Source organism: Hypomesus nipponensis, chromosome 19 (genome assembly GCF_054491055.1).
Source record: "Hypomesus nipponensis isolate SF chromosome 19, ASM5449105v1, whole genome shotgun sequence".
NCBI classification, from domain to species: domain Eukaryota; kingdom Metazoa; phylum Chordata; class Actinopteri; order Osmeriformes; family Osmeridae; genus Hypomesus; species Hypomesus nipponensis.
This window is the reverse complement of record NC_140379.1, coordinates 4,435,001-4,458,174: the sequence shown is the minus strand read 5'-3', so window position 1 is coordinate 4,458,174 and position 23,174 is coordinate 4,435,001. Positions and strand designations below refer to the sequence as shown.

Here is a 23,174-nt window from a genome sequence, read left to right as displayed (position 1 = left end):
TAAGAAGGCAAAAAATTCCACAACTCTTAACAAGGCACGTTGAAAACCATTCAAGGTGACTACCTCATGAAGCTGAAAGAATACCAAGAGTGTGCAACGCTGTCATCAAAGCAAAATGTGGCTACTTTGAAGAATGCAAAATATAAAACATTCAGTTTTTTTAAAACACTTTTTGTTTACCACATAATTCCATAGGTGTCCCTTCATTGATTTTTTTAATTACATTTACATATATGCATTTAGCAGACACTTTTATCCAAAGCGACTTCCAAGAGAGAGTTTTACAAAAGTGCATAGGACACTGATCATAACAACAAGATAGCCCCAAACATTGCGGGTAGCCAAACATGATCATCATACAATCATACATTGTGAAACCAAATAAGTCCCAAAGGGAATAACAATAAGAGCATGTAGTTAGACAAGTCACAATAAACAGCAAGAACCTCAAAAGTTCTAGTGTGTACCTGTGGAAAAAGCAAGCAACAATTATGTATTTCACAGCCAGCACAATAATTTTAAGACAGTTACAAACCAACAAGAGCAACAAGTCTCTCAATAACAGTAATTGCGATCCTGGAGGAAACGAACATCAGGTCCAGCCATGATGTCTTCAATATTAATCTGCAATTTAGAAAGAAAAATACAATTTATATATATATATATATATATATATATATTTAAAAAAAAATCCCCCTCAAAATCCTCTGGTATCTGCGTGCAAGTCAAACGGGTAATTGTGGTTTACTTTTGAGCCTCTTTGGCTTCCGTTCCAGATGACTCCCCTTTCTACGTTGACAGCACTACGCGTCAGGCAGCTGCAACCACAAGCGAAGCTTCAACAGCAACAGTTTGGACTTCGGTGCAATACAACCTGGGTGTGTATGATACAAATGGCTTAAGACTTACAATGAAGAAAATTAAATCACCTACATCCTGACGTCCACATCGTGGTCAATGAGGGTCTGTCGTGGTATCAGTGACTGACATGGACGCTAGTGACAACAAGGTAAAAAGGCTTTTCTTTCAAAGCTTGCGATAATTTTCTTGGTATTGATTTTGAGCAAGCTAACCTAGCTAGCACGAGCCTAGATAGCTAAGCTAATGTAATAGTAGTAACGGGCAGGCCCAAAACAGAAGTATATTCGTGAGCTAACGTTTGTTTTTTATATTATGGCAGTAGAAAACCAGTATTTGCATGCAGTACTCTTCGAGTGTATATGAACTGATTGATTTAACTGTCAGTTATTGAACACATTCCATCGTATATTGGTGCCTGGATAGCTACGTAGCCTGATGCCGCTAGCTAGATAGCTAGCTTCTAAGCCAGAGAGGTAGCTAGTTAGCAGACAAATACATTTAGTTCGGAAACAACGCTAGTGCTACATATACTCGCCCGTTTCTTTGCTTCGTGCAGTTTAGGACGTATAACTTCATGTAGTACATCACCAATCGCCCAGCTGACAGTGAGAACGTGAATTAGCTAGTGCTGGAATGCAAGTTACATTCAAAACATGAGCTCATGTTAGGACTGTCAACACATTTGACAACTCAGCTTTCTACTTCGAATTGTAAGTAATTACGATTGACGTAGTCTGCACAAGCTTTGGCGTTTACTGTGTAAGATTTGCAAATCCGTATTTTACCACCGTCTCCCTGAAGCAATTTGACCTAAAGTTAACTCAGACCATACTAGTTTGACAGTCAATGTGTATTTGCAGTAGATGAGGCTCGTTTCGTCTGCTGTGCTGCAAAGGAATGTCCGGTTCTTCTGCATTTGTCACATTCCAGTGTTTAGCAAGTGTTGAGCAATATAATTCACTGAAATGCAGATTAGCTCCAAGATCGTGTTATTGTTTTATTGTAAACGCTTAACGTATGGATTCCGGTAATCGCATGCATTTAGGGTGTCAGTTTTTGAGCACTTCATGACCTATGTTAAGCATAAGTTTATTCACACTTCAACTCCTACTGACCATGACATGGTATATCCAATCTTTCTTTTCTCACTCCACAATATTTTCAAAGAATGTGAGGGTGAAAGACAACGACATTGATTAGACTAGTTCCCCCCCCCCCCCCCCCCCCCCCCCCCCGTCAGTGGCCCTGCCCTGCCCTGCCCACTTAACATCTGGGCCTGACCTCAGTGCCCTTTCCACAATCACTGCTATTGACACGCACACACACACACACACACACGCACGCACACACACACGATGCCCTTGCTGCTCAGCCACAATCAGTAACTTTAGCTACAATGTCTGAATTTGGAATCAAAGTAGTCCAAAACCCTACGTCTTTCTTTGTCACCTCTGAGGATACATCTGGGTGTTCTAAACAGACATTTCGCTGCTAAGACATGTTGCCCAGAATGTAAGTCCTGAGCATAGTCCCATTACTTTCTGTGTAATTAGCTTATACTGTGGTACTCTCCTTATCTCATCCTCTCAGCTGTAATCCTCTTAACAACCTCCCCTATCACCATTTGCTACACCAAACAAATCTTATAAATTAAATGTCGATTATTTGATCAGATATTCCACTTTATTGTACAGTTAGCCATTGTGCTGGATGTTCTCTGTCTCCCCAGCTCTTTGTGGGACAGTCAGGGACCATAGATTAGTCAGAGAGTGCAGCCCCCAGACAGTAGGGGAAACAATCGCTGTCTGTGTGACCAACCGCTGCACTGATGCTCAATTCATGCATTCCGACCTCTGCTTCAGAGAATGGAAGTACATGCTCTTTGTGTTCTGAACTCCGTAAACTCTCCACGCTTCTCGCTGAATGACAGAAGAGGTGGATGCTGCACACAGCTGCAACTCAGGGCATGAGCCTCTGGGCTAACGGGCCTGGCTGTGGGCTAACGGGCCTGGCTGTGGGCTAACGGGCCTGGCTGTGGGCTAACGGGCCTGGCTGTGGGCTAACGGGCCATGAAGGTGGTGCCATCGACAGAAAGTCAAAGACGTTTGAAGTCAAGTTGGATTAACCAGCTCAAATCTGTGTTTCTTTTTGAACATTTGTTGAGATGATGTTCAATATTACTTTTTGACTAGGAACTGGAAACACCAAATCGAGACTGAGATAAGATAGACCATGCAACAGGAGGTTAAGTAGGTAGATTACTGTAAGGTGGGTCTGATTCTTCCTCTTTGATTCCAGTGGGGTTTTTGGTTTCGCCCCATCCACCCACCCACCCAACCACCCACCTACCCACTATCTCACTGACCAACACCTTTTGGTTCGACCTTAGACAGACTACACAGGACTACAGCCTCGTTAGTTATCCCCTCTCTGGGCTTTATCAATGAGCCTAACCAGGGACTTAGACAACTAAAACACAAAGTGCTTCTGAAAACAAGCCCTTCTTGACTTGAGTGAGTAAGCCATACCTTTTTTTTTAAAAATCTTGAATAGTGACAGTAATCACACTGGAAGCCTTTCAAAAATGTGTGGATTGTTTCTGAAGGACTTGGAGTGTCCATAAGAGCTTTCATTTACTAGTTTAAACTGTAATTTCAAGCTTGATGGCGATTCTGTGTCTGCATGAAGTGCCGTATGTTATGAGTAGTGCCCTCAGTCCAGCTCTGTCTGTATGTGAGAGGATGGGGTGATTCTTGGCTCTAATCGCTATCAGGTAGGCCTAAACAACGAAGCCTGATGGGAAGGGGTTAACACTTTTAATTTATGTCTTATAGACTTGCATGGCATGTTTTTTGGAATGTAAAATATTAAGGCATAATCAGTGACCAAGTGACCAATTTATTGTAATATCCAATGTACATATACAACCATGTGTACCTTCTAAATGTCAAAACTGTCAACAGTGGCAAATCCAATCTCAGAGGAACCGAAAGAGACATGAAGTAGTATCAAAGTAACAAACAACCCAAATGTAGTTTTGGTATGGGTAATGTTGACATACTTTAGGGCTTAGCCATCAGGTATGTCAATTATTACCTGTACTGATAATCTGGTTTGGTAACATATCAATTATGACAAGTTGTGTAAGGCCACATGACATCTGTCTTTCCAATAATAGTAGGGACTGTTTTAAAAGGCTGTTTGGTTCCTCCTTGTTTGTGCCATTTTTGTTCTTTAAGATAATATTTTTGGTTCAAATGGGGGCCAATAGTGCCCCCATCCACCCCCCCCCCCCCCCCCCCGCCAAACCAGTTGTTACTCAAACTCAAGCAGAGTCACATCCTCACTAATAAAACCCTCTTTGGCTCTCATTTCCTCCACGCAGTCATCTTGTGATCCTGTGGTCAGCTGTCTGAAACATGTCTGTCTGTCTGTCTGCGTCTCCTCACAGGATGTGAAGCTATCAGCCGAGGTGGAACCGTTCATCCCACAGAAGAAAGGTCCGGAAGGAACACTGATCAGCATGAGGCTGTCTGGCGAGACGGGAGGACAAGGAGGCGGGGCGGGAGGAGGAGGAGAGCCCACCCCCATCCCCAGCTACCTCATCACCTGCTACCCCTTTGTCCAGGAGAACCAGCCCAACAGGTACAAGTACAGCCACAACTCCAGCACCCGACTTCCACGGAGCGCAGAAGGCCGGAGATGGGAGTCTGGAAAGTTGTCTGTGGGATGATGCAGTTCGCTCTGGGTTCAGGAGGTTTCTGTAGGTCTGCTCAAATACAGATAAGTGAAGGTAGTAGTTTTACTACTGTCCACTGACGCTGTCTTTGATCTTGATCGTTGGTCCTAACTCAGACACCGCTGAGGTGTATTTTCAGAGAGGAACACAGTCAGACTCGGGCACTACCTCCTTCTCACCCACACAGGAGAATCTCTGGCACTCGATAACATTCCCTCTCCAGCTGCCTTGACCTAGGTCAGTGGGAGAGCAGCTAGTGTCCCTGAGGGAAAACACGCCTTCCTCTCCCAGGGTCCTTCCATCCCTCTCTGCCCCTCAGCTCTACCCAGCACTTTTTCTACCCATGTGAACGCATTCACTCCACTGGTTACTACGCCGGGCTGAATAGTACACATGGAGGTGAGCTTGTATCCTTCACACGAGAGGTCAACACATCAGATCCAAGCCGCCATCTTTTTGTCTCCCCCCCCTGTGCTGTAAATGGCTTGGTTTTGAATGGTCCCTCCCCCTCCATGATTTAAGAGAAGGCCTCCATCGTTTTTTCCATCGGCGCTCTCTTTGTCTGGGGTGATCTGCAGCATCGGGCTCACGTCCGTTCTTTTGTTCCGTTCCTGTCCGTTTTGAATACCAGGAAATACCCGCTATACAACGCTGGCTGCGAAAATGTCGACTGGATCCTTATCTGCTCCGGGCCAGTGGATCGACACACAGCCTGTCCTCACATACTCCAGACACAAAGTCACACCCGTGAAGCAGCTCAAATCTGTGTCACCCTTGTTTATTTATGTACTAAAGGATGAAAATAAAATGACAATATATATTCTAACCTCTCTCCCCTCCCTTCCAGGCAGCACCCAATGTATAATGGAGGAGAACTGCGCTGGCAGCAGCCCAACCACAGCCCTGGTGGTCCGTATCTAGCCTACCCCATCCTGTCCTCCCCACAGCCCCCCGTCTCCAACGACTACACCTACTACCAGATCATGCCCGCTCCCTGCCCCCCGATGATGGGCTTCTACCAGCCCTTCCCCGGAGCATACCCTGGCCCCGTTCAGGCTGGGGGGCTGAGTCCCGTATCAGCCGATGTCAGCGATAGACAGCCCCCCCTGGGACAGGCGTTTGGCCTGTCCAATCAGAGAGGGAGGGGCATGATCAGACCGGCTGCGCTGCCAAAGGTGAGTGACGTCGCAGCTCCTTGTGTCCACGTGTCGTTTTCTCAGCACAGTACGCCTCTACCTCCTCGGACGTCTAACCTCTCCCCACCCTTGCAGCAGCAGCAGCAGCAGCAGCAACAGCAACAACAGCTGGGGGTGTGCCAGCCCCCCAGGTCTCGCCGCCCCCCTCCCACCAGGAGTGTGGCGGTGCAGAAAGAGGTTTGTGCCTCGGGGCCCGACGGCCGGACCAAGACTGTCCTCCTCGTGGACGCTGCACAGCAGACCGGTATGCACACCAGTCCCCCCCCCCCCCCCCCAGTATGGCACCATGCACTCCAGTCAAATCTCTACTCTGTTTATCACTGGCCTGGTGTTGAAGATAGTCAGTTTTCTCTCTATAATGGCTTGAAATGAGTCTGTATTTGACAGTCTGTGTTAAACTGTGGGCTTTCTCCCACCATGAAACATGTAAAAAAATTGTGTCTTTTATTGTGTAAATATTCACATTGAAATTCACACATTGATGTGAGCCCCACGACTGTATGGATTACTTAAATAGTTGCAAATAACCTAGACCCATGTCAGAATATAAAACACAAGAATGTACATTTTGGGACAGGTCAACTTCAGTTTTGGACGGTTCATTTTGCACTTTGGGACGGTGAGGAAAAAGTTAGTTGCGAGTCCTAAAGCGAGGCCTTTGTGGTATGTTAGATTATACTCTCAGAGCCCCTTGAGAGCAGGGTTTGGAGCACAAGTGCAGGTATGCCTCTTGCATACCTGTATAATGTAAGGGCAGTGTTGGGCTTAATGAATGGACACACACAGGGGAAGTCTAACTGTAGATGAAGCCCCACATCACCTGACGTAGGTGAAGCCCTACATCACCTGACGTAGGTGAAGCCCTACATCACCTGACGTAGGTGAAGCCCTACATCACCTGACGTAGGTGAAGCCCTACATCACCTGACGTAGGTGAAGCCCCACATCACCTGACGTAGGTGAAGCCCCACATCACCTGACGTAGGTGAAGCCCCACATCACCTGACGTAGGTGAAGCCCCACATCACCTGACGTAGGTGAAGCCCCACATCACCTGACGTAGGTGAAGCCCCACATCACCTGACGTAGGTGAAGCCCTAGATCACCTGACGTAGGTGAAGCCCTACATCACCTGACATGTGCATTGAGAGTAGCCTCTTGACATTACTAAGCAGTTTTTGAATCGTGGTGACCCTGAGGTTTTCGTTCCAATGAATGTTGACCTGGGGGTAAAAATATCTTGACATGTCATAAATCATCTCCCTAAACTATACCGGTTTGGACAGTTGATTGTAAGTGACGCAGGTGAGGTCGGTTCCAGTATCTCTCCTGTCACTCAAACAGGTCTGAAGGAGAAGGCGTCCAGCCTTGTCGGTAAGAGCATGTTGACAGCAGGTTCACGGGGGGGACTCAGCGACATCCTTCCTGTTCCCAGCACAGGAGGAATGCAGACAATCCAGTTGTACCAACTAACAATGAATGATGTCTGCCTGTTTCGGATTCCATGCAGTAACACATCACTTTTGGCCAGTCTAGTTGAGCTCCTCAGAAACCCGAGTCTGTCTCTGTTCCCGTCAGACTTCCTGGGCGAGGCGTCGGGGCGCTGTGCGTCCGAGCGGGCCAGCCCCCTACTCTGGAAGAACCGGCCGCGGAGGAGACGGGCGTCTCACCCCACAGAGAGCTCCAGCGAGCAGGGGGCCAGCGAGGCCGACATTGACAGCGATAGCGGCTACTGCAGCCCCAAACACAACCAGGCCGCCGGCGCCACGCAGCGCACGGCCGAGCCCCCCACCGCGTCCACGGTAACGCCAGCCGTCACCCGGCCTCAACCCTGAGAACCAGCCTCTCTGCAACTGCTCGAGTACTCAGTTACACTTATATGACCCCTCTCTCTCTCTCCCTCTCTGCTTCTCCTCTCAAGGGCGTGGAATCTGGCGTAATGACGGGTAAGCTGTGTTTGATGGTAGATGGTAGACAAGTGTAGACCCAAGACTGATGATGTGTTCATGTATGTGTGTGATCATGTGTTAAAGTGTGTGTGTGTGTGTGTGCAGCAGTGAGCTGTGTAAACGTGGCCTCCCAGGCTACCCAGAAGCCCTGGGGAGACAGGAACCCAGCCTTCCACAGAGCAGGGAAGACCCCCGAGCAGAGGCACTTCCAACAGGTACACAGACACTCCAACACTGGGTAACAGTGAGCGAGGCTCTGTCACGATGCCCTGGCTCCATTACACAGTCTGACCCAGCAGCAGTCTACATCCACACGACAGGGCCCGGGCGGCTGAAAGCTGAGCCCCTCACCTGTTCAGACTCACCTCCCCTTGACCCTGGCCTACTTCTGCCTCCCTCCTCCAGGACTTCCAGGGAGGCTACCCCGGTCGCCCCAGCCCGGCCCTGGCGGAGAGGAGGCTGCAGGCAGGAGGCATCCCTGGGTCTGAGCTTACTCCCGAGCCCCTCTACTTTGAGGTGAGACCGGTCTATGTGAGACAGGCCTTTAACATGTGTTCTGAAGGGCTGCATGCTTATGTTCTCTGTCTCTCTCTGTCTCTCTCGCTCTCTGTTTGTCAGGATGAGGATGAGTTCCCAGAGCTCGTAACAGGAGCGGCAGCACTCCGTAACAACAAGCCAGAACCTAACCCGGCCCAGACCCAGGCCAAACTCCCCAAGAACCTGGTGAGTGAGAGACAGGATGACTAACCATCCCCCTCCCAGTTGAACTGTTCTTCTACGGCTATGACCATTATCCCCAACCAATCCTGCAGCCCACTGATCTGTGTCGTGTGTCCCCCCCCCCACAGCTGGACAATCTGCCTGAAAACTCCCCCATCAACATCGTCCAGACCCCCATCCCCATCACCACCTCCGTCCCCAAGAGGGCCAAGAGCCAGAGGAAGAAGGCCCTGGCTGCTGCCCTGGCAACAGCACAGGAGTACTCTGAGATCAGCATGGAGCAGAGAAAACTCCAGGTACCAGCATGCAGTTGGAGCTAGAGCGCTACAGAAGTGCCTCATTAGCTTGTGGTGTTAATTCTGTTCTAAAAGATGAAAGCCTAACATACGTTCCTGTTACAAATCTAGTGACTTCAGATCTGTAATGCTCTATTGCTCTACGGTATTCGGGTTTATCGCGTATTTCGCTTCAGGTGACCTTGCGTCGCAAAAGTTTCTAAATGTTGAGATGTCATTGACTTTTTAGAAGAAAACAGCTGACAACGGGGAAAGAGTTCTAGCAATTCGCGCAAATAAACACAAATGTGCGAAGCGAAAATTTGCTTCATTCGCACAAATAATTCCCTTCGCGTGTGAACACAGCATAAAAGGGAGGTTGCTCTTTTTCGAGAATCTAAAACGTCTGTTCCCTTTCTGGCCTGCAGGAGGCGCTGACCAAGGCTGCAGGGAAGAAGAGTAAGACTCCAGTCCAGCTGGACCTGGGAGACATGCTGGCTGCTCTGGAGAAACAACAGCAGGCCTTGAAGGCCAAGCAGCTCACCAACACAAAGCCACTGTCCTTTACAGGTACACACACACACACACACACACACACTGTCCCTGTGCCCTCACACACCTGTCCTGAGTAGAGCAACACGTTGTCACCAGGTCCTCCGCTGTGTCTGTATTCTCTTCCAGTGGGAACGGCGCCTCCGTTTCACGGCTCGGCCTCCACCAACGTGGCGGCCATGTTGAAGCAGCCTTACTCCGCCCCCCACAACGCCCTGGACTCCACCGCCCCCCGTCTGAAGAGGGGGAAGGAGAGGGAGGTCCCCAAGGTCAAACGACCCACCGCCCTGAAGAAGGTGAGGGGAAGCGGGACCCATCTCTCCTTATCACTGTGCTGAAGGGGGTCGAGAATGACGCCAAACCTCGGATGGAGTTGAGACGATTACAGGGAAAGCCTTGACACCAGCTCCACGCTGAACCCCTTCATATATATCCCTTCTCCCTGTGTTTGTGGCGGGTCTAGATCATTCTGAAGGAGCGTGAAGGGAAGAAAGGGAAGAGCTGTGTGGAGCAGGGTTCCTCAGGACAAGACGAGCAGGGAGACGAGGAGCTGTACTTTACAGACGACCTCTCGCGAGAGCCCGCCTCCCAGGAGGGTGAGAGCCCAGGGGTCAGGGGTCAGGGGGGGGGTGCTTGACGGAAGACTCCCAAGTCTCCTGTTTTACCACTGTCCTATCACAGATACGTCCCTCCGCTGATGTTCTGTTTCCTGTCTTCTACAGAGAACGGTCTGAGCATGCCCAGTGATGCCTCCCTGTCGCCGGCCAGTCAGAACTCTCCTTACAGCATCACTCCAGTTTCCCAGGGTTCCCCTGCCAGCAGTGGCATCGGCAGCCCCATGGCCGCCAACGCTATCACCAAGATACACAGCCGTCGCTTTAGAGAGTGAGTAACCAGAGTCGCCGAGGGGGGGCAAGAGGGAGGGAGGGAATGTTCTAGAAAGACGTTTAGTGGGTTGCACAACGCAAAAGTATGAGGGATGCAAGCTCCGAACATCAAAGAGAAAATCCTTTTCCTTTTTTTTAAAGCTCTTCCAGAAGTTAACGGGTTACTTTTAAGGGAGGGATCATACAATGGATGGTTGTATAGCACAGATGCCTGGCTAAGTTCTCTCTTGTCAGCACAATGTATGCCGAGGCGACAAGCAGACCATTGTGCCCTGCTGTCCCCAGCAGTAGGCTCTTTGTCCCAGCCCACTCTGATCGAACGCATCCTGCTGTTGGAGCTTCTGACCAACCTCCATACAGCAGAAGCCCCTCCCCTCACCCCATACTGCACTGTACCATGTGACCCATCAGATCTCGCCATGGAACAGAAGTCAATGGTTGACGTCAATGATTTCTGGTTTGGTTTACCTCGCTGTATTGATGAATACGTTTTGGTAAACGCACTGGTCTGTCTGTCACGCGTATGTGTGTGTTGTAACAGAGGTATTATGGATTTCTATATCTCTGACCCCGAAAAATGTGCCCCATTGCTGTACAGTGGGTTCCTGTTGGTTTGGTTTGTGCATCCGTGAGTGCTGTTGACAGGCCTGTGTGTCTGTTCCCCTGCAGGTACTGTAACCAGGTGCTGAACAAGGAGATCGACGAGAGCGTCACCCTGCTGCTGCAGGAGCTGGTGCGCTTCCAGGAGCGCGTTTATCAGAAGGACCCGTCCAAGGCCAAGGCCAAGCGCAGGCTGGTCATGGGGCTGAGGGAGGTCACCAAACACATGAAGCTGCATAAGATCAAGTGTGTCCTCATCTCCCCCAACTGTGAGAAGATCCAGGCCAAAGGTCAGGGCTCCATGTCCTCCTCTGTTGTCGTCACATTAGGCAGACAGATTAGGCAATAAACGAACAAAACATACTTTTCTTTGGTGATTGTTCACAAAGTCAAGATTGCTTCTTTTAATGATTAACCTCAAGACCCTCCACAAGAGGGCACTAGGCCACAAATTAAGCTATTTGTACAGACCAGCCCTACACAGCCAGACACAGGGCTAAACACAACCTCTTTTTGAGCCACTCGACGTGGTGGATTTGATAACCCTGCCCTCTACTGCACAGTAGATTCAGTACGCATCACTTCCTGTGTTGTGTGCTGGTGCAGGGGGTCTGGACGAAGCTCTGTACAATGTCATCGCCATGGCGAGAGAGCAGGAGATCCCGTTTGTGTTCGCCCTGGGCAGGAAGGCCCTGGGGCGCTGCGTCAACAAGCTGGTGCCCGTCAGCGTGGTGGGCATCTTCAACTACTCAGGAGCAGAGGTACGTACAGACTCACAGAGCCCGCTGGGTGTAACCTGAAGTCAAACCCTCATCCAGGACAGCTAGTCAAACCCTCATCTAGGACAGCTAGCCAAACAAACCCTCATCTAGGACAGCTAGTCAAACCCTCATCTAGGACAGCTAGCCAAACAAACCCTCATCTAGTACAACTAGTCAAACCCTCATCTAGGACAGCTAGTCAATCCCTCATCTAGTACAGCTAGTCAAACCCTCATCTAGGACAGCTAGCCAAACAAACCCTCATCTAGGACAGCTAGCCAAACCTTCATCTAGGACAGCTAGTCAAACCCTCATCTAGGACAGCTAGCCAAACCCTCATCTAGGACAGCTAGCCAAACCTTCATCTAGGACAGCTAGCCAAACCCTCATCTAGGACAGCTAGTCAAACCCTCATCTAGGACAGCTAGCCAAACCCTCATCTAGGACAGCTAGGCAAACCCTCATCTCGTTGAAGATTGTACTGCAAAGAGGAACTTAAATGACAAGTAAAAAGTCTGAAGATGTTATTATATTATACCCCCCCCCCCCATCTCTTCTTGTATCATCCCACCCTCCTTTCTCTTGTTCCCTCGTCTTCTCCCTCCGCTCCGCCCAGAGCTTGTTTAACCGCCTGGTGTCTCTGACGGAGGAGGCCAGGAAGGCCTATAAGGACATGGTGTCTGCTTTGGAGCAGGAGCAGGCGGAGGAGGCCCTGAAGCACGACAAGAAGGTCCCCCATCACATGGGCCACTCCCGCAACCCCTCCGCAGCCTCCGCCATCTCCTTCTGCTCCGTCATCTCTGAGCCCATCTCTGAGGTCAACGAGAAGGAGTACGGTAAGAAACACCCGAGTCTTGCCCCCCCTCCCTCTCTCTCCTCGACCGAAAACGGTCTCCTCAAGAGGGGTCTGGCTCTTCTGAAATACGGAGAGAGGCCTCTTTCAGAGAGATTGAGCTTTGCACTGCGCTTGTCGCCGCTGAATAAATGTCCGGGTGAAGTTAGACAAGCCTTTGTGGCGCATGCCATAGTGAGCGTAGCCTGAAATAGTGAGTTTCAGAGTGCAGCGGTGCCGTCGTAGAGATGCGTCTGAAAGACTCCCACCTCGATGTGAACCCAACACTTAATCTCCATCTCCGGCTCGTCTTTCCCCTCAGAGACCAACTGGAGGAGCATGGTGGAGTCGTCCGACGCCCCGGAGCCTGTGGAGGCCGAGCCTAGCCGCCCTGCTCCCTCCTCAAGCTCCCACAGGGACGGAGAAGCCCTGTCCTCCTCCACCAACCACCCCACCCAGGCCCCCAGTCTTCCCCCGGGCCCTGCCGCCCTCCAGCCCCGGGCAGGGCCCTCGACCCTGGGCTCAGGGGACAGGGAGGAGGGCCGGGCCGACGACCGCCTGGAGCTGGCCTCCCAGCAGAGCACCGAGACGGGCTCTCTGGATGGGAGCTGCCGGGACCAGCTCAACTCCTCCATCACCTCCACCACCTCCACCCTGGTCCCGGGCATGCTGGAGGAGGCCGAGGAGGAGGACGAGGAGGAGGAAGATTACACCCCGGAGCCCATCTCGGTGGAGGTTCCTCCCCTGAGCAGCCGCATCGAGTCCTGGGTGTCCACCACGCTGGAGAACTTCCAGCTGGGGAAGAGCCTGGACAGCACCGAGGAGGACGAGGAGGAGGAGGAGGAGGAAGGGCAGAGCGAGGAAGAGGATGAGTTGGATTCAGCCGACCTGGGGGTGAGCAGCCCGGGGAGCAAGGAGCAGATGGAGGCCAAGAAGATCACTGGTTGATGGGACCTCCAACATCTTCTTACTTTCCGACCCCGTTCGTTTCCCTCATCCCTCTTCTCGTCCCCCTATCCCCCCCGCCCCCTCCCCTCACTCGTTAACATCTGAACCAGCAGCTGTCCCCTGTGTGTGACTCCAGACACAAGGTGTAATCTCAGGAATCAGATCGACCCCACACACACAGGCACGCCCATCACCGTTCACACACACACACACTCTCTCTCACACACACACACACACACTCTCTCTCTCTCTCTTGCGCGCACGCGCAAGCTGACACACACACTCACACACATACACACAGCCACCAACCCATTAACGAAAACAGACCAAGCATCCAAGATTTTGTCTGAACAGAACTTTGGCTTTCTCTGCTGGACAACCCATGTATTAACAGACAAGTGTTCTGCAGCTGTCTCGTCATGTGAAGGGGGAAGCAGCCATCTTTTCCAGACCCCCTAGGTTTGCACTTGAAACTCTGAGGAAAGGCTTTACTCTGTGTGAGACTGAACATTTGGAGACAGGGATCCAAGGAGGTGAACCAGGGAGGGGTTAAGACTCCCAGGCTGATCATGAAACCTGGTACTACCACTCAACACACAGAGCCCCCTCCTCTGCTGTCAGCATCAGCCTCACAGAGAAAATCGTTTCCTCATACGTTATTACACAACAGAGTTTACAGCTGCGTGCGTGTGCGTGTGTGTGTGTGTGTGCCCTGGTCAGCGTCAGTCACGGGCCCATCATGACACCATCATCCCAATGTGTTCATTAGCTTTATCTGCATGTATTGTGTTTCCCCCCCCCCCCATGGACTGTGTGTATTTGTGTGTTTGGGAGGGAGAGGCGTGTGTGTGTGTGTGTTCCTTGTGTGTCCTTTGCTCACTATCAGTTTCTGTGCAGTATGGTTAGTGTACTCACAGTGAGACCCACCCAACCACTCGTAATTATTAATCATTATTCCTTGACTCTTGTCCATTGTATCCCATATCTCCGAATTAAAGATACGAGATGAAGAGATTACGTCTTAACATTAACTGAAACTAGAACAAGTCTTCATGTATATAACATGTATAAGTTGTTCTACTGCTCCTGTAATCTGTAATATTGGTTTTGTTGTGTGAACCTGTTTTGGGCTGTGTGCTCTGCGCTAGTCTTGAGTGGCTAGCGTCTCTCTGTGTGTAGCGTAGCCCTCTAGTTATCGTTTGGTTGTTATCTGGTATAGCGGTGTGTCGGATGGATTGTGTCTCAGTCACGTTCTAATGTGTCTGTACGCGTGTGAGTATTCCAATCTTTTTTTTTTTTTGATTGTTCTTTTTTTGTGGGGTTGTGTAAGTAGCTGTGATCAGAGATGCGCATGACGGCTTTTGATTCCCAGAGACAGTATCGTTTAAACCTCCAGTCTTCATTCAGAACAGTTCTATACCGCAGGCTCCGCCCCCCCTCAACAGCCCGATGCCCCGCCTACTGCCCCGCCCACCACCCTGCCCCGCCCACCATCCTGCCCCAGGGGGAGGAGCCAACACAGGAGAAAACCACACAATATGCATATCAGCAGTAAATTAATAATAAAATAAAAAAACATGTAAATAAAATTGTACAAAAGACATGTTGGGACTACAGTGTACTAAAGATCTATCTGAAAGCCATTTGATGAAGGAAAAACTACATTGCATTGTATTAATTAAAGTTAATCATGGCGGTATTTTGAAATTGGAGGATAATGTCGGGAGGTGGACTTTGTACAACCGCCGCTAGTTGGATGGTGTGCAATAAGAAACAAAAGGAGGAGGAGGAGGGATTCTACATGAGCTGGGGATTTATGAAGGTTTGTCTAGATTGAGAAAAGGTACGCAGTGTGCAGACTTTTTGTCAAATTTTTACTTTCATCCAAGTGTGATTTGGAGCAGATATGGCAAGTGTGTTCTTTGCACTATGTAAATACAATACCAGTAAAGATCTTGTAACTAATGTGAAAAAAAATGGTTAAATGAAGTTTAACTTTTTCATTGTGGTCCTTGTCTTTATATAGATATTTAAGGATGGTTCTTTAAAACTGTACAGCACTAGCTATATGTAGAGGCTATTTCTCATACTATAACTATTAACTGACTATCTGGACTTGATTATTAATATCATTAAAATGTTGTTTAAATAAATGTGTACTTTTGTTTCTGTGATGTTTATGTGGTGCAAGATGTTATAGCACAGGTCTTCAACCCTGGTCCTCAGGGACCCCCTGTCCTGCACGTTTGAGAGGTTTCCCTGCTCCAACACACTGATTCAAATGAGTGGGTCGTTATCTCGTTAGGCAGAAGCCTGTTAACGACCATTCATTTGAATCAGGTGTGTTGGTCACAGGGAAACATCTAAAAGGTGCTGGACAGGGGGTCCCTGAGGACCAGGGTTGAAGACTTCTGTTATAGCAAGCTTAGTTTGGAGACTTATTTTCCTTATGTAGTTCCACTGTACAACCACTAGAGTGAGTCCCAATTACGTTTTTGGAAATCCTTCAATGCTTATGCATGATTTCTTCAATGGACTACTGATGGTCATTATCATCTGGGAGGATAGCATCAGTAAGCAGGAACTCGGTTAGTTTTAAAGGTAGAAATGTGTTCTCCTGTGCAGAAATCATTGGAGGGCCCTTGGGTTGTGGGGTTAATTCACCCTATATAATTTACTACTAGTTTGACGGATACAAGATGAAGTATTAGTTCCCCTCGTATAACTGGGGCTCTCACACACACACACACACACACTCACACGGAAATGCAAATTCAGAGCTTTAGCTACTTCCCCCTCCTCCACTTATGTTACGCAGGATATTTACATATCTGATGCCTTAAATATACTTATGAATGTTCCTCCATTCTCTTGCTTTGTTCTTTAACACTAACAGATTGGGGTCCTGGGTTTTCATGGCTGTTTGCTAACTAAAGTCACAACTTCAGAAATGTTTTCCTTCATTTCGGCGGCCATCCTGGTTTTGAAATCAGATTTGACCACTGTCCTTGCCGAGCGTTGGTTTGTGAAGGGATCAAGCCTGGACTACAAAACCCTCTCAGTGCTATTCCCAGTATCCATGCTTGGTTAGATGATGAATCATTTGAATGAGAGGGCACTATAGACAGGAACAGCATTTGATATACTGGTGAGCAGAAGAGGATTCACACTGTATCTGTGTGCGTGCGTGTGTGCTGCATGAGTCACCCTGCCTCGCTGTGATTGGACAGTAGTTTACGGGGGGAGGGGGGAGCCTGGGGGGCTGTCAGTCAATTCCCCTTCCGCTTCATTCACACATCCCTCAGCATGCGCAGTCGGAGAGAAAGAGGCAGGGAGGGAGGGATGCTCATTCATAAAAAAAAAAGAGAAAGTTCATTCATAAAAGCTGCGCCATCAGAGAGAGAAGAAGAGAGAGCGACAGAGAGACCTGGCCAGCGTGCTGCCATCACACTACGACTGAAAGAGTAGCGGACAAAACAGAGGAAGGACTGTGTCTGAGTGTGTGTGTGTGTGTGTGTTGCGGACAGTAAGATGTTTGGACTTTACTCTGCGTTGGCCAGACGGGTTTGGACTGAGCTTTAGACGACACAGAGGGAGTCAGGCTTCCTGCAGCACCATCAGAGACACACAGGTAAGTTACTACAGATTTAGTTTGTTTAAAAAACACAGTTTTATTTGGTGAGTTGTGGAATCACAGGTATACATTGAAGCTTGCCAGGGCAGATTGTACAAGAAAACCAGCTTTCATTAGACATTCTGTCACGATATCTTGTTTAGTGTTTGTGCTAACTGAGTAAGACTCTGCACTGTATCTCCTGTAGTCGAGCTGCCATCCCTGGTCTCTGACTATGAGAGAGCAGACCTTTCATAGGCTGAAAGGACAGACAGGACTCCTCCCAGGTAACCAGACAGCCAAACAATCTCTCGGTGACATATCTAGACAGAACCCCCCCCCCCCCATGCATCTGTCCTCTCGGGCACAGCCGTAACCCTAACTACCCTCTTTCTCTTGGTGCACCCCAGGCATGCTGCAGCGTTCCAAGTACAGTCGCCTGCGCAACGACTCCCTCACCTCTCTGGAGGAATACCCATCGCAAGGAGCTCTGGCCTTGAAGACAGACCCCTGTCTGACCTCTGACCCCACCCGTTGCCTGGGACCTCTCCCCCCGCAGGTGAGCCCGCGGACCCCCCCGGACCACCAGGGCTCGTCCACACTGAGGGGCTTCATCCCCCGTGTGGCTAACATCAGACTGCACAGCCCCGCATCCCTGCTGGGCCTCAGGGGGCAGACGGACAGGCATGGTGACAGAAGCCCGTCCCAAGCAGACTGGGACTCGGGTTCCGCCCACGGCCTGCTCATCCACAAGCAACCCTCCGAGATAAAGACCCTCGCCCTGCCCAAGACCTCCTGCCTCCCCCTGAATCAGACCTCCAGCCAAACTCACTCCTGCCTGCAGCTGAGCCAGAGGCCCATCGCCCTGCGTCAGATGGCCGGTCATCCCTGGACCCGGGGCCACCTGGTCTCCTGTCTGAAGGGGTCAGCTGGCACAGACAGACACATTCTGGACGGGAGGGAGAACAGGATGGTCCATCCCCACATTAAGGTACCCACCAACCACCCTCACGTCTTTCAGAACCACCTGCAGACACAAGCACACACCGGGCTCACTGGCTTTCTGGAGATGTGTGGACCAATTCTGAATGAATTTGTTTTGCCGTGTTGTGAACAGTTATTTTGGATGTTTGGAATTTTTTTATTATCACATATTTTCTTATACAGATTTCTCCAACCGGCAGTATAACTTTTGTGCAGGATGCTTTTGAATTTAAAAAAAAGGAGACAGTCCTAGCAATAAATGTTAGTGGAAAGAGTTCAAAATCGACATTCACACCCACACACACACAATTTCTTTGGACCTACACCCCTACTCTCACACCATCCTATAGACCCCCTCCCTCTCAGACAGAGCTTCCTGTGTGGGCAGCCGTGACTCATCCTGGCTCTATGCTTCTCCCTGCATCCGCTGTGTGTATGCTTGCTTGTGCGTGTGTGTGTGAGTGTGTGTGTGTGTGTGTGTGGAGATCCGGTATCAGTAGAGGCCATGCTGCCCAGGACCGGAGGTGTGTCTGCATGACTGGTCAGCAGAAGCCTGGCCTGTAGGCCACTGAGCTCTAATGGACACGGAGGCAGATTGACTTACTGTCCTCTTTAACCCTTCTCCCATCCCCCACACACACACACTCCATCACCACCCCCCACACACACACACACTCTATCACCCCCCCCACACACACACACACACACATCATCACTCCCCCCCCCCCCCCCACACACACACACCATCACTCCCCCCCCCCACACACACACACACACACACAAGCACACACTCACTCAATGTGTATTGATCTTTGCATGGCCTCTATCAGGCCGGACTTGCTCATTCTGGCTCCTGCCTATCAGGGGTCAGTTGTTATGAGGCTGGGAGCCAATCAGAGTTAAAGAAGTGAGTGTGTTTCTGTGCCCTGAAGCATGGCTGAATGAGTGATGCCTGTAACCTGGTCCAGCCTGTCCCCCATCGTGTAGTCACAGATGACTTACAGTACAGTCTCATTTCACTAAAGACATCTGAGTGTTACGTGTAAAGGGCTTCTTATGTGTTTTACATGATTGTTGTTTAGAATCTTCAGATTGTGACATGATTGTTGTTTAGAATCTTCAGATTGTGACATGATTGTTGTTTAGAATCTTCAGATTGTGACATGATTGTTGTTTAGAATCTTCAGATTGTGACATGATTGTTGTTTAGAATCTTCAGATTGTGACATGATTGTTGTTTAGAATCTTCAGATTGTGACATGATTGTTGTTTAGAATCTTCAGATTGTGACATGATTGTTGTTTAGAATCTTCAGATTGTGACATGATTGTTGTTTACAACTTGTTTATCTGTTGTTTGTTTTCCACTCAGTACATGGGCAGTTTGGAAGTGATCCAGTCCATGAGGGCTTTAGACTTCAACACAAGAATGCAAGTCACACGGTAAGCGAGTTACACTGTATGTGTGTCCACACGGTTATCATCGCAGACAAGCATGTTGTTGATTCCGACTTATTAAGAAGAAGGGGAAAATCAAGTTAATATAAAAATGCCCCTGAACAGAATGTGTTTTGATTTTGACATCCTCGTGCTGATTCCTGATCCAGAGGCACACAGCCGACTGTGTCCAAGACCACTGCCCCCTGAATGATGGACCAGAAAATTACATTTAAATGAATTTCCCCCTAATGATCTCTGGAGAAATTATGAAGAGAAGGAGAGAGAGAAAGAAAGAGAGAGATGGAGAGCCAAAGAAAGAGCGCAAGGGAGAGAAAGAGAAAAAGACAGAAAGAGAGAGAGAGAGACAGTGAGACTAACTCTTGTAATTGGCTTTCAAGGAAGAAAATTCTTGGCCCATTGCTTCCTGGATGGAAGGATAATGTTACGTTTGTGTCTCCATGTCTGCTGGCTTGTAGACCTCTATGACCTGTGTAACAAGGGCTCTGCAAAGACAACCCTGTTAGCGGAGATAAGGAGAGGAAGAAAAGTCCAGACTTATCTATGACAACCGCTATGATGTGGTTTTCTAATGCACACAAGGTTCAAGTGCTCTTTGTTTTTCATCTGCCCACTTGAATCACATTACGCTGATTAAAATAATCTGCTTTACGTTCGCTATATTCTGGTACATATGCTTACGTTGTCCTGTCGTTTCAACGGTCACATGCTGATGCACGAGTGTGTGGTATCATGCTGATGCACGGTGTGTGGTATCATGGTTGTGAAATAAATATGTGTGTGTGCCTGTGTTTGCAGTGAGGCAATAAGCCGACTTTGTAAAAAGACACCAGGAACCAAGACAGCAACTCCAAAGAGTAAAAGGGTAAGGCCACACACGCACATGTGCGCGCACACAAACACACCCACACACACACACACACAGTCAATAACCTGTTTTCATTGTTGCCAGCTTCTGTCTAAAAGACTGTCCGCGGTTCTGGGCCAAAGCAACCTCCAGTTCTCTGGGACCAGCATCCTCCTCACCATCTCTACTGACAGTGTGGTCCTGACTACAGCCAACTCCCTGAAGGTAAGGGGGGCTATGGAGTACTCAATGAGACTGCTGGGGATAATGGATGATGATGATGATGATGAGGATGATGGCATGGTTAAATTGTAAGACAATTATTTTAGTCATTTATTGTAAAAAAAAAATTATTTCTGTCTTTATCTCTCTCTTTCTCTCTCTTCAGATGATAGCCCATCATCCCATGCAATCCATCTCGTTTGCCTCAGGAGGAGATCCTGTAAGATTGACTCTTAGAAACTCTTTGTATGAACGTAACATCAAAACGCACAAGCAAACACAAGCATGCCCCTTCACACACACACACGCACGCACACACACACACACACACACGGACAGTGAGTAATCTAATTTAGGCTAATTACTGTTCTGTTGGCTGTTATTAATGGGAGGTAGAGTGGCTTCCTGTTGACCAGTTATGCTTCCTACTTTTATTTACTTTGAAGGCTATGTCAGGTGGGCACTGATCCACCAAACACACAGTGCTTGTCCATGTCGTTGTCTTAATTGAGTTTTAAAACGTTCGCTTCTGCCAAATCACCACAATCTTCAAGCTTTCGCTCAGTCTGTTTGATTTGTCTTTGTAGGACATGGCCGATTATGTTGCTTACGTAGCCAAAGACTCCATCAACCAGAGAGGTAAACTACTTAATTCCAATTGAATTATTTTTCCCCAACCATCTTTCCACCTCCCATGTCATGTTTGTAAGGATAATCGCCCACTTTAAAAGAACAGATAAAGAACACCAAATACACATTCGACAGACAGACAGACCAACAGACAGACAGACCAACAGACAGACAGACCAACAGACAGACAGACCAACAGACAGACCAACAGACAGACAGACCAACAGACAGACAGACCAACAGACAGACAGACCAACAGACAGACCAACAGACAGACAGATCAACAGACAGACAGACCAACAGACAGACAGACAGACCAACAGACAGACCAACAGACAGACAGACAGACAGACAGACCAACAGACAGACAGACCAACAGACAGACAGACAGACCAACAGACAGACAGACCAACAGACAGACCAACCAACTCTTCTCTCTGACAGCGTGCCACATCCTGGAGTGTGCCCCTGGTCAGGCCTGTGAGGTAATCAACAGCATCGGCCAGGCATTTGAGACCCGCTTCCAACAACTCCTCAGCCACACCCCTTCTCTGCTCCCCACCAATCACAAGTCAGCACCCTTTCTTCATATGGTCAAATTCAGTTTGTGTGTTTTTGGTTTGTAGAGTAGTTTGGTATTATGGTGAGGACACGTAACACTAACTGAGTGTGTGGGTGTGCAGGGCTACCACAGGGGTAGGGCTCTGGAACCATGAGATGACAGATATCCATGAAGTCCGACAACCCAGTCAGGACCATGAATACTACAACCAGATTCCTGGCAAAGCGCCCCCTCCTGGAGGAATACAGGACATGCGCACGTCAGAGAACCAGGCCGACGATGCAGGGATAAAGACAGTAGGACTATTCAAATGTATCTCACACACACACACACACACACACACACATATATCTATCAACCTCCTTGGCACACAAACAGGAACCTGAATACACACACACACATGCACACACAAAATCACAATGACAACAAGCATACTGGTACTGACACACACACACACACACATAACTTCTGTCTTCCTGTATGACTCATCTTTTCTTGTTGCAGGTCTGTTCCTCCCAGGCTGTGTCTATGTATGAGAACTGCTCTCTCACTCAGGAGCCTCTGGCTCCACCTGCAGGTAGGAAACAGAACACACAACAGAGATTGCTTGTAACACGTTTCAACCGTAGACTGTAAAAACAACAGGTTTCAACAGGTTGTTCCTCCTTAAGCAGTTGTCTTTCTCCTCCTTCCCGTTGACCGCAGAGGTTTTGTCGTCTGAGAACGCGGCCGAGGCACTGACCCAGGACCTGCTCCACAAGGAGCAGTGGTACCATGGCAGGTACAGCAGTGATGAGGTCCAGTGATGAGGACCGTTCATGGTGGCGTGAGCCTGTATTTGGCTCATTTGACGGAGACAAATAGATGGTCACTATCACTCAGAAACTCTCCATCTCTGATAATAATTATAATGGGAGAGATCTAAGCACCTGTTTACGTGGGGATCTGTTTGTTGACCTCTGTCTGTGTTTCTCCTTCTGTCTCTCCTTCTGTCTCTCCTTCTCTCTCCTTCTCTCTCTCCTTCTCTCTCTCTCCTTCCCTCTCCTTCTCTCTCTCCTTCTCTCTCTCCTTCTCTCTCCTTCTCTCTCTCTCCTTCTCTCTCCTTCTCTCTCCTTCTCTCTCTCCTTCTCTCTCCTTCTCTCTCTCTCCTTCTCTCTCCTTCTCTCTCTCCTTCTCTCTCCTTTACTCTCTCCTTCTCTCCTTCTCTCCTTCTTTCCCCTTCTCTCCCCTTCCCTTTCCTTCTCTCTCTCCTCTCTCTCCTTCTCTGTCCTTCTCTCTCTCCTTCTCTCTCTCCTTTCTCTCTTTCTCTCTCCTTCTCTCCCCTTCTCTCTCCTTCTCTCTCTCCTTCTCTCTCTCCTTCTCTCTCCTTCTCTCTCTCCTCTCTCTCCTTCTCTCTTTCCTTCTTCTCTCTCCTCTCTCACCTTCCCTCTCCTTCTCTCTCTCCGCCCTCTCCTTCTCTCTCTCCTTCTCTCTCTCCTCTCTCTCTCCTCTCTCTCCTTCTCTCTCCTTCTCTCTCTCCTCTCTCTCCTTCTCTCTTTC

The 23,174-nt window shown here is 49.0% G+C and overlaps 2 protein-coding genes across 5 annotated transcripts in view; both read left to right on the top strand.

Moving 5' to 3' along the window:
- The first annotated feature begins 834 nt into the window (after positions 1–834).
- On the top strand, positions 835–14,923 carry secisbp2l (SECIS binding protein 2-like). 3 transcript variants are annotated; one of them, XM_084682626.1, is made up of 18 exons: positions 835–1,009; positions 4,313–4,506; positions 5,448–5,775; positions 5,875–6,040; positions 7,375–7,598; positions 7,718–7,742; positions 7,851–7,960; positions 8,151–8,261; positions 8,364–8,468; positions 8,594–8,761; positions 9,169–9,310; positions 9,422–9,588; positions 9,756–9,888; positions 10,015–10,177; positions 10,849–11,069; positions 11,386–11,540; positions 12,157–12,376; positions 12,695–14,923. In XM_084682626.1, exons 1-18 carry the CDS (start codon positions 989–991, stop codon positions 13,318–13,320), a joined length of 3,279 nt encoding a protein of 1,092 aa, XP_084538752.1. In that variant the 5' UTR covers positions 835–988; the 3' UTR covers positions 13,321–14,923. The 3 variants fall into 3 exon arrangements, with proteins under 3 accessions (XP_084538752.1, XP_084538751.1, XP_084538750.1); XM_084682625.1 differs by having other exon boundaries at positions 5,872–6,040; positions 7,854–7,960; XM_084682624.1 differs by having other exon boundaries at positions 5,872–6,040.
- Positions 14,924–16,848: 1,925 nt separating this feature from the next.
- LOC146246622 (SHC-transforming protein 1-like) overlaps positions 16,849–23,174 on the top strand; it is a 7,726-nt gene continuing 1,400 nt past the window's right edge. The window contains exons 1-12 of one of the 2 annotated variants that reach the window (XM_084681511.1): positions 16,849–16,951; positions 17,142–17,220; positions 17,344–17,924; positions 19,289–19,359; positions 20,173–20,239; positions 20,327–20,446; positions 20,610–20,663; positions 21,031–21,082; positions 21,518–21,644; positions 21,757–21,931; positions 22,140–22,212; positions 22,341–22,416. In XM_084681511.1, coding sequence (XP_084537637.1) covers positions 17,169–17,220; positions 17,344–17,924; positions 19,289–19,359; positions 20,173–20,239; positions 20,327–20,446; positions 20,610–20,663; positions 21,031–21,082; positions 21,518–21,644; positions 21,757–21,931; positions 22,140–22,212; positions 22,341–22,416 — 1,448 coding nt within the window. In that variant the 5' untranslated portion in view covers positions 16,849–16,951; positions 17,142–17,168. Of the gene's footprint in view, positions 16,952–17,141; positions 17,221–17,343; positions 17,925–19,136; positions 19,360–20,172; positions 20,240–20,326; positions 20,447–20,609; positions 20,664–21,030; positions 21,083–21,208; positions 21,645–21,756; positions 21,932–22,139; positions 22,213–22,340; positions 22,417–23,174 lie in introns of those variants that run through there. The other variant, XM_084681509.1, reaches the window with a different exon arrangement.

Excerpts from the sequence above, each read along its gene's own strand:
- secisbp2l (XM_084682624.1), top strand. The coding sequence starts at position 989 with ATGGACGCTAGTGACAACAAG. Across the intron at positions 4,507-5,447 it reads CAGGAGAACCAGCCCAACAG|GCAGCACCCAATGTATAATG; the intron begins GTACAAGTACAG and ends CCTCCCTTCCAG. Across the intron at positions 11,070-11,385 it reads TGAGAAGATCCAGGCCAAAG|GGGGTCTGGACGAAGCTCTG; the intron begins GTCAGGGCTCCA and ends GTGCTGGTGCAG.